Source organism: Schistocerca cancellata, chromosome 11 (genome assembly GCF_023864275.1).
Source record: "Schistocerca cancellata isolate TAMUIC-IGC-003103 chromosome 11, iqSchCanc2.1, whole genome shotgun sequence".
In the NCBI taxonomy this organism is placed as follows: domain Eukaryota; kingdom Metazoa; phylum Arthropoda; class Insecta; order Orthoptera; family Acrididae; genus Schistocerca; species Schistocerca cancellata.
The window spans coordinates 118,055,192-118,073,608 of NC_064636.1; the positions used below are offsets into that span (position 1 = coordinate 118,055,192).

General features: G+C 43.2%; 1 protein-coding gene across 2 annotated transcripts in view; it reads left to right on the plus strand.

The window, feature by feature from the left end:
• Nucleotides 1-17,936, plus strand: part of LOC126108763 (zinc finger protein 93-like) — a 129,757-nt gene extending 111,821 nt beyond the window's left edge. For both annotated transcript variants that reach the window (XM_049914113.1, XM_049914112.1), the window contains one exon: nucleotides 14,676-17,936. In XM_049914113.1, the coding sequence (XP_049770070.1) occupies nucleotides 14,676-16,149 (1,474 nt within the window). In that variant the 3' untranslated portion in view covers nucleotides 16,150-17,936. The remainder of the gene's footprint in view (nucleotides 1-14,675) is intronic.
• Nucleotides 17,937-18,417: the final 481 nt, after the last annotated feature.

Below are 18,417 nucleotides of genomic sequence, written 5' to 3' on the forward strand. Positions count from 1 at the left end.
TCAGCTAGGAAAGCCCATATCGATGATGTTTCGTTGAATGGTTCGCAAACTGACACTTTTTGATGGCCCAGGATTGAATTCTGCTGCAATTTGCAGAATGGTTGCTCTTCAGTCATGTGAACGATTCTCTTCATTCATCCTTGGCCCCATTCTTGCAGGGTCTTTTTCCGGCTGCAGCAATGTATGAGGTTAGAGTTTTATTAGCAGACTCCTGATATTGACGGTACATTTGTGAACTGTTTGTATGGAAAATCCCCACTTCATTACTACCTCAATGATGCTGTGTCCCATCTCTCGTACGCCGACTACAGCGCCACATTGAAAATCGCTTAAATCTTGATAACCTGCCACTGTAGCAGCAATAACGGATCTAACAATTGCGCCAGACACTTGTTGTTTTGTATAGGCACTGCTGAGTGCGGCATTGTTTTCTGCCTGTCTACACATTCTGTATTTGAATACGCTTCAGTGTATGTATTAAAATTTGTATGGGTCATTTATTGGAACTATTAAAATAAATTATAGGTTAGTTGAACTTTGCACCACACATTAAATTTATTAAAATGCATAAAAAGTGTCCCTATAGCATTGCAAAACACGCATGGGCGCTACTGCTGATCTAAATTATGACTTAAATAGCACTTGTGGGCAATAATTATCAGAAAACAATGTTACTCCTACGTCCATATTCTCAAAAAACTTGTTTCTAAAATGGATCTCAAGTTTAGCCTAACTTTACAGTGGTCCTATACTGCTTTATTAACTATACTCTGAGGCGACAAAAGTCATCGGATAGCAATATGCACGTACAGAGATGGTAGTAGTATCATGTACAGAAGGTATCAAAAGGCTGTGCATTGGTGGAGCTGTCATTTGCGCTCAGTTGATTCCATGACAGGAATTAACAGACTTCAAACATGAAATGGTAGTTAGAGCTTAACATATGAAACGTTACATTTCGAAAATCGTTAGGGGAAAACCACACATTGTATGTTGTATCACCATACAGCGAAACCTTCAGAGGTGATGGTCCAAATTACTGTACACACCAGTACCTGTAGCACCCAGTAGCTTGTTCTCTTGCATTGATGCATGCCTGTATTCGTCGTGGCATACTATCCATAAGTTCATCAAGGCACTGTTGGTCCAGATTGTCCCACTCCTCAATGGCGATTTGGCGTAGATCCCTCAGAGTGATTGGTGGGTCACATTGTCCATAAACAGCCCTTTTCAGTCTATCTAAGACATGTTAGATAGGGTTCATGTCTGGAGAAGATGCTGGCCACTCTAGTCGAGTGATGTTATTATCCTGAAGGAGCTCATTTGCATGATGTGCACGATGGGGGCGCGAATTGTCGTCCATGAAGACGAATGCCTCGCCAGTATGCTGCCAATATGATTGCACTATCAGTCAGAGGATGTCATTCACATGTCGTACAGCTGTTTTGGCGCCTTCTGTGACCACCAGTGGCGTAAGTTGGACTCACATAATGCCACCCGAAAACAGCAAGGAACATCTACCTTGCTGCACTCGCTGGACAGTGTGTCTAAGGCGTTCAGCATGAGTTGGTTGCCTCTAAACATGTCTCCGACGATTGACTGGTTGAAGGCATATGCGTCACTCATCAGTGAAGATAACGTGATGCCGATCCTGAGCAGTCCATTCGGCATGTTGTTGGGTCCATCTGTACCACTCTGCATGGTGTTGTGGTTGCAAAGATGGACCTCGACATGTATGTCGGGAGTGAAGTTGCACATCATGTAGTCTATTGTGCACAGTTTGAGTCATAACACAATGTCTTGTGGCTGCACGAAAACATTATTGAACATGGTGACGTTGCTGTCCTGGTTCCTCCAAGCTATATTCTGTAAGGAGCGATCATCCACTGCAGTACTATCTGCCCCCAGTATCTGAATGGTCAGCGTGACGGATTCTCAGTCCTCTGGGCTCAGGTTCAATACCTGGCTGGGTTGGGGAATTTTCTCCGCCCAGGGACTGGGTGTTGTGCTGTCCTCATCACCCTCCTATCATCCTCATCGACTGCAGGTCGCCGAAGTGGCGTCAAATTGAAAGACCGGCACCTGGCGAATGGCCTGCCCTACGGGGGGCGCTAGCCATACGATTAAATAAGTACTGCAGTAGTAGCCCTTGGGCAGCCTGAGCAAGGCATGTCATTGACAGTTCCTGTATCTCCTCCATCCATGTCTGAACAACATCGCTTTGGTTCACTCTGAGATGTCTGGACACTTCCCTTATTGAGAGACCTTCCTAGTACAAAGTAGCAATGCAGAGACGATCGAACTGTGATATTGACCATCTAGGCATGGTTGAATTACAGACAACATGAGCCTTGTACCTCCTTCCTGGTGAAATGACTGGAACTGATCAGCTGTCAGACCCGTCCATCTAATAGGTGCTGCTCATGCATGGTTGTTTACATCTTTGCGTGTGTTTAGCTACATCTGTAGCCCTGTTTCTGTGATACAATATCCTCTGTCAACGTCTATCTTCAGGAGTTCTGGGAACCGGGATGATTCAAAACTTTTTTTCCTGTGTGTAGTTGCGTGTTGTTCTTACCTATTGGTAACAAACTTAGCAGCCCACCTCTGAACTCTTCGAAATCTTCCTTTAATCTGAGCTGGTGTGGATCGCAAATGCTCGAGCAGTAATCAAGTATGGATCATACTACTGTTCTGTGTGCCATTTCCTTTATTCATGAACTACACTTTCTCAAACTTCTCCGAGTAAACTGAAGTCTACCATTCATCTTTCTACTACTTACTGTGTCACACCATTTTGCAAAGTTATGGCTTGATATTTAATTGACATATTTGTCTCAGCACCATGTTATTAACACTGTACTCAAACTCCACATAATTGTTTTCTGTACTCTCTGCATTAACTTTCCTCTTTCTAAATTCAGAAAAAGCTGGGTTCTTCACACTGAACTCACATTTGGGAGGACGACATTTCAATCCCGTGCCCGGCCATCCTGATTTAGGTTTTCCATGATTTCCCTAAATCGCTCCAGGTAAATGTTGGAATGGTTCTTTTGAAAGAGCATGGCCCTTCCCCGTCCTTCCCTAATCCAATGAGACAAATGGCGTCACTGTCTGGTTTCCTCCTTCAAACAACCAAACCCGAACCTAACTCTTCTGATAAATTATCTCTACCAGGATAATGTACATGTAATTACTTAATTAATGTTGTAACTTCTCCAAGTCTATAAATCTGTTCTGTATTTCGTGACCTTTATTAACAGTCTGAGATGAGGCACCATGTCAAAGCTAAGGGTAAGGAATGTACCCATTGCTCTTTGTCCATGGTTCACAGGATAGTGTGCAAAAAAAGAGTAGACCCAAAGTAACATGTGATGCCTTCTAAATCCCAGCAGATTAGTGGACAGAGTTTCTGTCTCAAAGGAATTTGTTATATCTGGACCCAGAATTTGCTCTACAATTCTTCAGTAGACCAATGTTAGGGATATTGCTCCATGATTATGTAGACCCATTCTTTTTTATTTATTTGTGCATGAGGTACCTGCACTTTTTTCCAGTCGATTGGGACTTTTCACTGATGGGAAACTCTCAGTCAGTGAAAGCTAAGTGGGGGCCCAATACTGTAGAGTACTGTCTGTAAAACCGAATTTGTGTTCCATGTGGACTTGGTGACTTATTTGTTCTCAACCCTTGCAGTGACCTATCACACCAGGGATGTTTAGTTCTATGTCCTCCATATTATCGTCTGTGTCACAATCTAATGATGAGATGTTTGTATGATCCGCCTACATGAACGATTTCTTACAATGAAATTAAAACTTTAGCTTTCTTTTGCTATCTTCTGTTGCCACCTAGACTGGTCGACAAGTGACTGAATAAAAACCTTCATCTTCTTTGTGAGTGTATATATAACCAGAATTTTCTCAGTTTGTCGAAAAGATCTTTCACGAATGTGTGATGGTGGAAGTTGTTAGCTTTACGCATCGATTTTCTTATGTATGCTCAAATTTCTATTAACTCTTGCTAGACAATATTAGCACATTCTGTTTTGTGCTGAGAGTGTAAAAATCTCTACTTCCTCAGCAAATCCACTTACTTAATGCACATGCCTTTAGAGTGCTATTTTTCCATTGTTAACTGTTTTTCAGGGTAACCATCTGTCCAGTGTAACCATCTTTCCAGTTTCATCTCTTTTCCAGAGTAATCATTCTCCAGGATGACTGATCTTCAGTGTAACCAATTTAGGCACTATTGGTTGGCGCAACGAATTTCAGTTGACAAAGTGATGGCCATTACCCCACATGTGTATTTACCTGGACTTTATGAAATGAAATGTGACATGCTTAGAGAAGGTGTCATTGTTTATTCACTAACATTTTCAAATGTAATCAAGATGGCAATTAAGGAAGTTGAGAATTGTCTTCAGCTAGCCATTTGTTCCCACATACAAAAGCAATTTATCAGGGACTTCAGACTTATCGATAATATTCTATCACCAGAAGCTGCAGTGTCTATATACGGAGCATTTATCCCACAAATGTAACAAATTGCCCCAAAAATGTAACAATCTACCCTAAAATGTAACATGTTACCCTCGACACTGTGGTGAAACTGACCAATAGTGTGTGGGATAATGAGAACATTTGTTACAGTGTTCGGACAAACCCACTTCATATACACACTGTCACCTTCACACACTGTCACCTTCTGGGGATAGAATACTATCAATAAGTCTCATCTTCCTTACTAATGGCTTTTGCTTCTTATAACAGGTTGCGTCTTGGTAGAAGTTGTAACTTACTTGCTTGATGTCATGATTAGTTTGCTGATGTCTGTCCATGGATGTAGGCACAATTTCCAAGTATGTCATTTGACACTGAGTTGAGATAAATCCATGTGCTGGATAATCACAGTGACCATGTCAGCTGACCATCAATACATCATCCAATAGTATCTAAAGTCTTTACATTGGAAAGGAGTTACACTGGAAAATGATTAGTGACCTAGCATGGAATCACTGTACCATTTGTGTGAATTTGACAACAGAGAAACCCTTATTGTTTGCCTATACAAATGCATATTACTACTGCTCAGTATGCTGTTTCATCAAATTGTCTTGTAGTTTCCATAGTGTGACAGCAGAAGGTGACAGCTTCAAGATGAAATTAATACCCTAGCATGGGGTCACTAAGAAGTTTGATGGACTATGATAACAGTTTTAGAGACGAATTTTTGATGCAGTTAGTTATAGGAATAACATTATTTACTTTGGTAAGAGCACAACTCCACCTTAAGCCTTAAGATATATCAGCAAGAGAACCTATGCATGTTTTGCAATGCACAGAAATTATTTTTATATATTTTTGTAATTCATAACAATAGTGGCAATAAACTAACCATGTGCATTTTAATAAATAAATTTGTATGGCATGAATGGCTGAGAGGCACAAAGGGCAGGTTCAGCGGCCAAATTCCTTCATGTCTATAGGCCGCTTTCCATGGTGAACTACATGGTCTGTGTGTGGAAGTTTATCTGTTAAGTGGAGGAGACTCTAATGGGTGTGTGTAGGGTAGTGTCATGTTCGTGTTGTATGATACAGTGATGAGCAAAGTTAGAGAATGAGACCTGGTGCTACCACATAGACTATTCCTCTCAAATGCCATCAAGCAGGCTGCCAAACTTAACATCTGCATCTAAAAGACAGCTCACTATCAAAACTGTCAAATGCCCTCACTTCATGAGATAATGCTGAGAAGTTTGGCGTTTAATCCAAGACAGTGGTGCAAAGTCTCTTGATTCGGGACTTTACACCACCACCCTTCCTGTCCTCTGCGCCGTAAAATCAAAGGAATAATTGTCACTTGTACACAGTGTACTGGTACAATCATCCATACAAGTACTGGACATGCCTGATGGTGATTAACTTTGGTGGTCTGATGGGAAATGGTATATCCACCTCACCATAGCTGCTGGCAATTTTAGACCATTTAGATGTGATAATATTTAATTTGTGGGGTTGGTGTGCCTTGTAAAGTGTGGTACAAAGATTGAACTTTGATGAACAACAAGGGCTGGATAACTTATAAGTTTTATCAGAATGCCAATATGGAATCCATATGTATTTTTTAAATCTTGAGGACCAATTAAATTTCAACAGTAGTGCCACACACGTTTTATGCTTGAAATCTTACCTATTCTAAGAAACAATACAATTTTAATTTTATGAAAACTACGAATTTCCACCCACAATCAGGATCTGTACTACTTTCATATTATGATAGGCAACAACTTTGTGTGTGTGTGTTTGTGTGCGCGCGCGCATGTGCGTGTGTGTGTATGTGTGTGTGTGTGTGTGTGTGTGTGTGTGTGTGTGTGTGTGTGTGTGTGTGTGTGTAATATCTACACCCACAAAAATTTCAGATTGTATGGATACTTTTGAGCAGGCTCAAGACTGCTGCTCTGGTGATACATTATGGCTGGCTGCGTAACTTCAACGCACACTAAAATACTGTGCCATGACTGCCTAAAGGGGAGAGGCGGAGGGTGCAGATTTACGTTTTACAGTAGTGTCAAATGTCATTGATGAAGTTATTGCCCCAGACATGTGGGCAAGCCAAAGGACAGAGGCCAAGTTTGTCCCAGAGTTGCTGTAGCATTATTACTTACCACCAATACTTTGTGTAACTACACAATTTCCTTTCTACTTCGAAATAATTATCCAATTCCTTGAAAAATACTTTCACATTAATGTTAGTAGTTTAATGTTAGTAGCTTAATATCAGTGCATATTGTGCTTATATAGTTTTGTGTGCGATTGACATCCTTACGCCCCAGAACATGACTTCATGTAATGGGCACCAGCTGCTACTCTACAGTAATAACTTTGTGTGCCTGTTGATTTCGCCATCCTCTTCGTATGAGACAATTTCTAACTTTGTTAATTTCGGTTCAGAAAATTCTTGCTGTTCAGGTATGATGTGCACCATCTTCTCCAACTCCCTCCTGTGGGTCCAGGGATTAGAATAGGCCCGAGGTATTCCTGCCTGTCGTAAGAGGCGACTAAAAGGAGTCCATCCCCCTCACGGGGGTAGTTAGCGCCTGCGTCCGGAGACGGACGGTTCCACGACCTATAATTGTGGTCTTTTTGGTTTTTCACTTCTCGTTTCGTCCTTCCTTTGGTTGGTTCCTTTCTTTGTTCTTCTCCACCTCACTGTCTTCCTTACTCTTTCCCTTGACTTCTTATCCTTGCCTTCTCATTGCCTTCTTCTCCTTGCCTTCTTCTCCTTGCCTTCTCATTGCCTTCTTCTCCTTGCCTTCTCTGGTCTCCGCCTCGGCGTTTGAGACAGTCTGTCCTCTTTCTCCCTCTCTCTCTTCTTTTTCCTCTTCTTCCTTCCTCCCTGTGCGTGCCTGAAGGCCGACCCACGCATTCGCACGCGTAGCCGGTGACGGGGTAACGCTTAATTCCCCACCCTGGGTAGACATGTAAGGCACGCGCGTACCCCCTGGTAAAGGCCAGGCCCGGGGAGGGGTGATTGCCTGAGCTGATACCTTCTGACCATGCCGATTGGTCCCTCGGTCTGTTTCTCGGGAGGTGTGACCTGAGGTGTAAACATTCACCTAAGGCGGGAGTGCCCTCTGAGAGGGTCCCCACAAGGAAGGAGCGCGCCATCGGAGACGCTGGCAATCATGGGGGATTCCTCCGCAATGGATTTTACTCCATCTCTCTCGACTTCTGCCCAAAAACGGAAACGTGACCAGCCACCAGTGACAAAAGTACTACCGCCTGCCCCACAGTTCCTCGTCGTTTCTCGATCTGGGGACGGAAAGGATTTTTCCTCTGTCAACCCTTTCGTTATCCAGAAGGGCGTAGATGCCATAGCCGGATCTGTGAAATCTTGTACCAGGTTGCGTAACGGTACCTTATTACTAGAAACTGAGAGCGCCTTTCAGGCACAAAAACTGCTTCGGGCCACACTCCTGTACACGTTCCCTGTCCGGGTGGAGGCCCACCGAACTTTGAATTCGTCTCGTGGTGTAGTCTATACTGGCTCCCTCGACGGATTGACTGACGAGGAGATTCAATCTTTCCTCGCTGAGCAGGGCGTGACGGCTGTCCATAGCGTCATCAAAAAGGTCAACAATGACCTTGTACCGACCCGGACACTTTTCTTGACCTTCGATAGTGTTAAGCTGCCATCGCGCATCAAGGCGGGCTACGAGGTTATTTCTGTTCGCCCCTATGTCCCAACACCTACGCGCTGCTACCAGTGTCAGCATTTCAATCACACTCGACAGTCTTGTTCCAATGCGGCTAAATGTGTCACTTGTGGCAGGGATGCCCATGAGGGTGACTGTCCACCTCCGTCTCCTCATTGTGTGAACTGTCAGGGTGACCATGCCGCATCCTCCCGCGACTGTCCTGTCTATAAGGAAGAACGCTGTATCCAAGAAATTCGGGTCAAAGAGAAAGTGTCCACCTCAGCTGCTCGCAAGCTATTGGCTAGTAGGAAGCCCACGCTGCTCCCAGCGGGGAAATACAGTACTGTCCTCGCCTCTCCTCGGACTACCCGGGAGGTGGCAACCCAGACATGCGATCTGACCTTCAGCACCATGGTCGTCCGTTCGGCCAGTGCTAAGATCGCGCGGTCGACGTCTCCTCTTCCTCCCATCACCCCACAGACACCAGCCCCTTCATCAGCTTCTGCTAAGACGAAGACCCAGAAGTCCGATGCACGGGCCTTCAAGAAGGAACCATCCCGTGCAGACTTCCTACGTACCTCGACCTCCCAGCCTTCGACCGGTACTTCCACCAAACGTCCTTCCAAGAAGGCTCATAGGAAGCACAGTTCTCCTTCTCCGCCACGGCGCATTTCTTCTCCTGCGCCACCCAGCGGTTGCCGCCCCAGGCCGTCATCCGTTTCGCCTGGCCGCACCACTGGTAGCCGAACATCTGGCCGTTCACCGGCGGAGGAAGCTCCCCCTCCCGGCCATCCTCCCAAGATGGCCGATGAACCTATAGACCCAATGGACGATGTCTGTCCGCCTACTGATAGCGGCGGCAGTGCTCGCTCGAAGCCAGGCCCTCAGCGGCCTTCGAGGTGACCCCTTCTTTCATCTTCCTTTTCTTACGATGGCACTTATTCACTGGAATATTCGCAGCATTCGCTCCAACCGAGAGGACTTGACGTTGCTGCTCCGCTTGCACCATCCGCTCGTCGTAGCTCTCCAGGAAACGAAGCTACGCCCATGCGATCAAATTGCCTTGGCACACTACACCTCTGTGCGTTTTGACCTACCCCCTGTGGTAGGTATCCCAGCTCATGGAGGGGTTATGTTGCTGGTCCGGGATGATATTTACTACGATCCCATCACGTTGCACACCGGCCTGTAGGCAGTTGCCATCCGCATTACTCTCCCCACTTTTACATTTTCCATTTGTACCGTTTACACTCCATCGTCATCTGCCGTTACCAGGGCAGACATGATGCAACTTATTGCTCAGCTACCTGCACCATTTTTGTTAACTGGAGATTTCAATGCCCACCATCCCCTTTGGGGCTCTCCAGCATCCTGCCCGAGGGGCTCCCTGTTAGCAGACCTTTTCAACCAGCTCAATCTTGTCTGCCTCAATACTGGCGCCCCTACTTTTCTTTCGGACACATCTCACACCTATTCCGATTTAGACCTCTCTATATGTACTCCCCAACTTGCACGCCAGTTTGAGTGGTATGCCCTTTCTGATACATATTCGAGCGACCACTTCCCGTGTGTTATCCATCTCCTGCAGCATACGCCCTCTCCGTGCTCCTCTAGTTGGACCATCTCCAAGGCAGACTGGGGGCTCTTCTCTTCCAGGGCGACCTTTCAGGATCAAACCTTCACAAGCTGGGATCGTCAGGTCGCACACCTCACGGAAGTCATTCTCGCTGCTGCTGAATATTCCATCCCTCACCCTACTTCTTCTCCACGTCGCGTACCGGTCCCCTGGTGGACCACAGCATGTAGAGACGCTTTACGTGCTCGTCAATGTGCTTTACGCACCTTTAAACGCCACCCTACAGTGGCGAATTGTATCAATTATAAACGATTACGTGCTCAGTGTCGTCGTATTATTAAAGAAAGCAAGAAAGCCAGCTGGGCTGCTTTCACAAGCACCTTCAACAGTTTTACTCCTTCTTCTGTTGTCTGGGGTAGCCTGCGCCGGCTATCTGGCACTAAGGTCCACTCACCAGTTTCTGGCTTGACGGTTGCAAATGACGTCCTTGTGGCCCCTGAGGATGTCTCCAATGCCTTCAGCCGCTTTTTCGCAGAGGTTTCGAGCTCCGATCATTACCACCCTGCCTTCCTCCCCCGCAAACAGGCAGAGGAAGCTAGGCCACCTAACTTCCGCTCCTCGAATCGTGAATGTTATAATGCCCCATTCACCATGCGGGAACTCGAAAACGCACTTGGCCGATCACGGTCCTCCGCTCCAGGGCCTGATTCTATTCATATTCAGATGCTGAAGAACCTTTCTCCTGCGGGTAAAGGTTTTCTTCTTCGTACTTACAATCGCATCTGGATTGAGGGACATGTTCCCGCATGCTGGCGCGAGTCTATTGTTGTCCCGATTCCTAAGCCGGGGAAGGACAAGCACTTGCCTTCCAGTTATCGACCTATCTCGCTTACCAGCTGTGTCTGTAAAGTGATGGAGCGAATGGTTAACTCTCGATTGGTTTGGCTGCTCGACGCCTACTTACCAATGTACAATGTGGATTTCGTAGGCGCCGCTCTGCTGTTGACCATCTGGTTACCTTGTCGACTTTAATTATGAATAACTTCTTGCGGAAGCGCCCGACCGCGGCTGTGTTCTTTGATTTGGAAAAGGCTTACGACACCTGTTGGAGGGCGGGCATTCTCCGCACCATGTATACATGGGGCCTTCGTGGTCGCCTCCCTCTTTTTATTCGTTCCTTTTTAATGGATCGACAGTTCAGGGTACGTGTGGGTTCTGTCCTGTCAGACACCTTTTGCCAGGAGAATGGGGTGCCACAGGGCTCAGTTTTGAGCGTCGCTCTCTTCGCCATCGCGATCAATCCAATAATGGATTGCCTCCCAGCTGATGTATCAGGCTCCCTTTTCGTGGACGATTTTACCATCTATTGCAGCACGCAGTGTACACGTGTCCTGGAGCGCTGTCTTCAGCGTTCTCTTGACCGTCTTTACTCCTGGAGTGTCGCCAATGGCTTCTGTTTTTCTGCCAAGAAGACGGTCTGTATTAACTTCTGGCGCTACAAAGAGTTTCTCCCACCGTCCTTAGGACTCGGTACCGTTGCTCTCCCAATCGCGGAGACAACCAAATTTTTAGGCCTTACATTTGACAGGAAACTTAGCTGGTCTCCACATGTGTCATATTTGGCCGCCCGTTGTACCCGTTCTTTAAATGTCCTCCGTGTTCTCAGTGGTATGTCGTGGGGAGCGGATCGAACCGTCCTACTTCGTCTATATCGGTCGATCGTCCGCTCCAAGCTGGATTATGGGAGCTTCGTATACTCCTCTGCACAGCCATCCATCTTACATTGCCTCAGCTCCATACAACATTGGGGTTTACGACTTGCGATCGGAGAATTTTATACTAGTCCCGTAGAGAGTCTTCATGCTGACGCTGGCAAATTGCCACTCACCTACCGGCGCGATATACTGCTTTGTCGGTATGCCTGTCGGCTACTGTCAATGCCCGACCATCCGTCTTATCGTTCCTTTTTTGACGACTCTCTCCACCATCAATACGGGTTGTATGTCTCTGCCCTGCTACCCCCTGGAGTTCGCTTTCGTCGCCTCCTTCAACACCTTAATTTTTCACTCCCTGCAACCTTTCGAGTGGGCCACACGCCACCTTGGCTCCAGGCTCAGGTCCGCGTTCACCTTGACCTCAGCTCACTCCCAAAAGAGGTTACCCCCGGTTCAGTCTACCACTCCCGTTTTGTGGAACTTCGTTTGAAGTTCATCAATATGACTTTCATTTATAGAGATGGCTCTAAGACCAATGACGGGGTCGGGTGTTCTTTTTTTGTCGGGGCACAAAGTTTCAAATACCGGCTCCATGGCCATTGTTCGATCTTCACAGCTGAGCTCTTTGCCCTCTACCAGGCTGTTCTTTACATCTGCCGCCACCGACATTCTGCTTATGTCATCTGCTCCGATTCCCTGAGCGCCATCCAGAGCCTCAGTGATCCGTATCCGGTTCACCCTTTCGTGCACCGGATCCAACGCTCTCTTCGGCAGCTGGTGGACGTCGATTCTCCGGTTAGCTTTATGTGGGTCCCTGGCCATGCCGGTATCCCTGGGAACGAAGCTGCAGATGCCGCGGCCAAGGCTGCGGTTCTCCAGCCTCGGCCAGCTTCTTGTTGTGTCCCTTCGTCAGATTTTAGCAGGGTTATTTGTCGGTGCATTTTATCGCTGTGGCATGCCGATTGGGCTGCCCAACAAGCTTCGGGCCTTGAAACCTCTTCCCGTGGCTTGGACGTCCTCCTCACGCCCTTCTCGGTGGGAGGAGGTAGTTTTGGCCCGGTTAAGAATTGGACACTGCCGGTTCAGCCATCGCCATCTGCTGACGGCTGCGCCGGCGCCGTTCTGCCCATGTGGGCAATTGCTGATGGTCCGCCACATTTTAATGTCCTGTCCGGATTTTAACGCACTGCGTCTCGATCTTAACCTGCCATGTACTTTAGATGCCGTTTTAGCGGATGACCCACGAGCAGCTGCTCGTGTTCTTCGTTTTATCAATTTGACAAACCTCACTAAGGACATTTGATGGTGCTGTTTTTTAATCCTATGCCTGTCAGTCTGTCTTTTTTCGTGTTTTCCCTTTTAGTTGTTGTTTTAAACTTGTGCCTCACGGTGCATGCTTAACGTCGTCAGGGCGCTAATGACCATTGAAGTTGTGCGCCATAAAACCACAAAAAAAAAAAAGTTCTCCAACTATGTTCCCTGTACCTTTTGTTTGCACTTTGATCTTTTTATCTGTTTGCTATTTGCTTATTTTCCACCGACTCACTAGTTACTATAGCAGGGCATGACATCTGTTGGTACTCACCTTTAGTATACTGTAATGATTTCTCCTCATCATGATGAGGATGTTATCCAGCTATGTTATGTTAATGTATCAACAAATTAAACCAATGTTTTTTGTAGTATGTTTGTGTGTTAGTATATTATGACTAAGGTGGGAATATAATTTAGGGTAAACCTTTGTAAATAAATATTTTTGTTGTTATATAGGCAGGTGTACTGCATGTATACATCTTAAAAAAGTATGCAGAGATTACTACACTTCTCACTCAGTTTCAGCTACTGACTGGGTGTTGTAGAGTCAAGTCTCTAACCATTGGAGCCAGTGCAGTCAACCATGAGGTGATCATATGTGTGTGTGAACATGTGTTACAGAACCAAGAAACCCTGTCCACACCTTATTTCCATGGAGCGCTCTGCTTCTTTATCATTTCACCCCATGTTACCTCTGTGTGGTCATGGTCTCAATCACAGGCTTTGGGAGACAGAACCTTCACAATTATCCATTGGCAGACTTTGATAATCCTAATGGCTCAGTGCATGAGATGGACCAGAATGGACATAAGCTGCTTCTTATAGGTTTGATAAATGATCTCATATCGGTGCTGCCTGAGTTGTATCATTGCAGTAGGCAATATTTTGAATTTCCTGCAGGATTTGCACTAATTTGTTCAACTTGGTTATGGCGTACTTCAGTCTTATTTTCAAACAAATTCAACTTATGAGATGTTTCCACGAGAATACTCACAAGCGTGTAATTGCCTGTTCCCTCCTGCAGTCATTGTTACAGACTCGAGAGTTATGTTGGATTCAAAAGACAACTTCTTCAATAGTTTACCACTCGTAAATGCAAGAAATCCTTCCTTCTGAATATCCCAATTCACCCTTTCTTGATTGTTATGACCAACAGAAACAAGGCACAACCAAAGCATCAATTTACAACACAAACAGAAATTCACACCTAGAACGTTGCAGACCGACAGTTACAAATTGTAGCATGTCAGTGACTGATAATCAAGTGTGGCTACTTATCTTCGTGTTGTAGAACATTTTTACATTCATGAAATTGCATGTATTCCACTCATGTACTTGATGCTATAAAGCTGTACATAATATGTTGTTGTGAGCTTGCTGACAGTAATAACTATGCAGCATACAAACTGAATTTATTCATTGAATGTCATGCAGCCATGTTCTGTTAGTGTGACTATATTTGTATCTTCCAGGAATCTTTATCTCTAAAGTGGATTCTCCATTTTGAGTCAACGATTTTTTGACACGTAAAGAAATTTAAGGGGGATTAAGTAAATCGAATTTTTGCATAACCAACTCTTTTGAAGAACAAGTTTTAACTGAGAAAATTGATATTGGCTCCATAAATGATTGATCTATTATTATCACATCATCAGTGGAAATGCAGTTTTGTAGTATATAACCTTGCAAATAAGTGTGTAATGTCACTTGCAAAAGATGACTAAACTGAGACGTGGTGAATGAGTATGCATTTCATCTTGTACATACTATTAATTCTTTATACATTTTAATTAATAATTTTACTAGTAGTGAAATTGTTTTTCTGTATTCAATAAGTCAGGTATTAACTGCCATTCTGTTAATGCTTCAGGTTGATTAAAATCACTGGCAAACCAGATAAAATTGCATTTGAAGAAACATACCTGCAAGGAGCAACTGGTGGTGAACTTGACATCACTCCAGAGAATTCAGCAGATTTCATAGGAAGTATAACGCCAAGACAAGTGTTTTTCTCTCATAAGGAAAGCACGTTGTGCACTAGACATAATTACAACTCAGAGAAAAATGATTTCTCCTGTAGTTCATGCAAGCAGACATTTTCATCAAAATACTGTCTCATAATGCACGTTTTCATTCACATTGATGGTGTAAAACCACCTGAGCATATCTGCACATGTTGTGGTGAAGTATTTATCTCTCATGACAGTCTCAGGAATCATGCCGCTACACAGACAGTGAAACATCAAGAGAAATGTAGACCACACACCTGTGGGAAATTTTCTGCTGAGATTGCTCATCTCAAAGGACAGGCTGAGAGTGTATACAAAAGTTATTTTTGTGGGAAAGGCTTCAGTGGTTCTTCTATTCTCAAGAAGTGTCAGCTAACTGGTGAGTGGTCACACAAGTATGGGAAATCGTTTACTGTGGCTGATAGTGTCCAAAAGCAATCATTGATTCACCTTGGTGAAAAGCGACATAAATGTGATGTCTGTGGGAAATTCTTCACTTATTCTAGCAGGCTCAAGAATCATGCGCTCATTCATACTGGTGAAAAGTCACATAAATGTGATAGCTGTGGGAAATCCTTTAGTCATCGTAGTGGTCTCAAAAGTCATGAAATAATTCACACTGGTGAAAGTTCACATAAATGTTTTGTCTGTGGGAAATGCTTTACTTATTCTAGCATTCTCAAAAACCATGCACTCATTCATACTGGTCAGAGGTCACATAAATGTGATGTCTGTGGGAAATCTTTCACTCAAGGTCAAGGTCTCAAACGTCATATTATAATTCACACTAGTGCGAGGACACATAAATGTGACGTTTGTGGGAAATCCTTTATTCGTCGTCGTAAACTCAAAAATCACATGATAATTCATACTGGTGAAAGTCCACATATGTGTGGTGTCTGTGGGAAATCCTTTACTACTTCTGATAGTCTTAAATACCATGCAACAATTCATAGTAGTGAAAGGTCACATAAATGTGGTGTCTGTGGGAAATGCTATGCTCATCCTGGTATGCTAAAACGTCATGCAATTCTTCATGCAGGTGAAAGGTCACATAAATGTGGTGTCTGTGGTAAATGCTTTGCTTATCCTAGTCAACTAAAATATCACGCAATAACTCACACTGGTGAGGGATCACATAAATGTCATATTTGTGGGAAATCATTTACTTATCTCCGTAGTCTCAATGTTCACTCGATAATTCATACTGGTGAAAGGCCACATAAATGTGATATCTGTGGGAAATCCTTCACTGACTCTAGTAATCTCAAACGCCACACAACAATTCATACTGGTGTAAGATCACATAAAAGTGATGTCTGTGGGAAATCGTAAACTGAGTCTGGTAGTTTTAAGAAACGAATTAATTCACATTGGTTGTCATTGAGAAGTTGGAAAAATTTGTAGTAGCTCACACACTAGACAAAACAATTAGTCTATTGTTTGCATGCTTGAATCGTCACAATAGTCAAAACATAATACATGTTGGAAAAGAGCTGTGGATCTGAGGTTATTAGCTGCAGTGACAACTTATTTAGCGAACATTAGGCAAATAGATCAATTGGTATGTTAGATATACTAAATAATTTTAGTGTTCATAGTAAAACCATTATTGAGGCTAGTATTTTGTTCAGAAATGATATTCTGCATGGTGGAAGGAAGAGCAGAGATGAGACCATTGTGCAATATGTGTAGTTGTAGTTTTTCAGCAGCTATGGACTGGGATGTGGTGGAGAATATTTATGTAGATGAACGTATATCATATGTAGAAATGTAGGCTGCCATTTGAAAAGAGATCCTGTTTGAGTCACCAATAAGAGAACTGTGTAAATACTTTTTGCTGAAAGTAGGCATCTAGAGTATTGCATGTATGTATATTCAGTGTAGTCTGGTGGTTGTTAATTTCTACATTCGTTGTCAGTTTTATATAAGACATGAAACCAAGTTTTCCAGTCTTTCTAACTGCAGTTCTTTAACAGACTGTTTACAAGTAAAACAGTTTTGTGATTTGGGGAGTATCATGTATTCTTGAGCATTCGTTGAAACAATAAGAATAGCATTTGAAATTTGAGAAATGGGCTATATATAATGCAGATCCATATTTTCTGCATATATGGCAGACTATTCTGATTGGATACTTTATCAAATCGAGTTGTTGTCTACATATATTTATACAATTTAAATATGATACCAGTTTTCTGAGAAAGCACTGCATTTAGAACTATTGTTACACATATGTGTTATAGGCTAAAATTATTTCCATGTATTTCCAGTGTTTCTTTCATCATGTGGTTCTGATGTTTCTTCTATAATGTGTAATGTTTAACAATACATTCAGTGTCATGTGAGATCAAAACCATCATTAACTGATAGAGCTCCAACACTGTTGGACTTTTACTTTAATTAATTGCAATCCTGGTCTATTGCTGTGAGACTCATCACAATTAGCTATGTACAAAGTTAGTTTTATTAGGGATAGTTTTTGATATTTTCAATAATTGTGATATATTTATGACTGCATATTGTGAGACCATTCTTATATTCAGAACAATAATTAGTTGTTTCATCCTTGTTAGTCAGCATCATTATTTGTGAATAGTATATAACCATTACATTTCAACCTAGTTTACTCAACATGAACAAACTTGGCTTGTGGCTTCCGGTAATTGTTTGTACGTACCATAGATGCTGTCTTCTCTTTGGATTTTCTTATACAATGTATTGATGCATTATATAAATGTGATAAACGCAATTCAGATAACCTTAAATATTCATTTCTGTAAAACATCAGAGTTTTTGTAATGACTGGTAATGCAATAATTGGTTCTTGTGACACTATTTGTACTGTGTATGATGTGACTACTGTTGCAGCAGAGAATGCAGTGTGGCATCTGCTCAGTGTCAGAACCTGTCTTGAGATTGCTACACTAAGGCTAGCTATGTAAGATAGTGGCCTTAACTATAATTAATTTTCGGAAAGAAAAAATCTTAGTGGTCATGCCCACTGATCCTGACGAATCAAAACTGTGTATGTAAAATTTTTGCTTAATCATAGAGTTACTAGGTGGCCCCCGAAGTCTTGAAAGTAGAAACTAGAATATACATCAGCTACTTGCATTGAAAAGTTCCTTTTTGTCCTAAAATAAATAAATGACAAGGCAACAGTGGCGCTTGTTATAAAACATTCCGAATAAAACATAACAAAATATATCTTCAAAACATTCCAGAAAAGGGTGATTTTGTTAAAAATTCACTCAGCATGTATAAGATAAAGTAGACTTAGACTACCCATCTTGTTAATATATGGCCTGATTGGTTAATACCATACTACTCTGTGATAAAATGCTGATTCATTTATTATACATATATTACTTTTCCAAAGCTTTAGCAAGTGGGCACTGGCTACAATGCTTTGTGGTCTTTCAAAATTTTTAACACATCTTTTCTGCTTGTAGCATATTTGGAGTCACAATTATAAGGCACATAGTGTATTGTTAATATTCAGTCAATTACCAGAACAAGTCTTCAACAAAAAGCCATCTTCAAGTGCTCACAAACAAGACTGAACACTCATAGAGAGCCGCTCTGTTGGCAGCTCTTCAT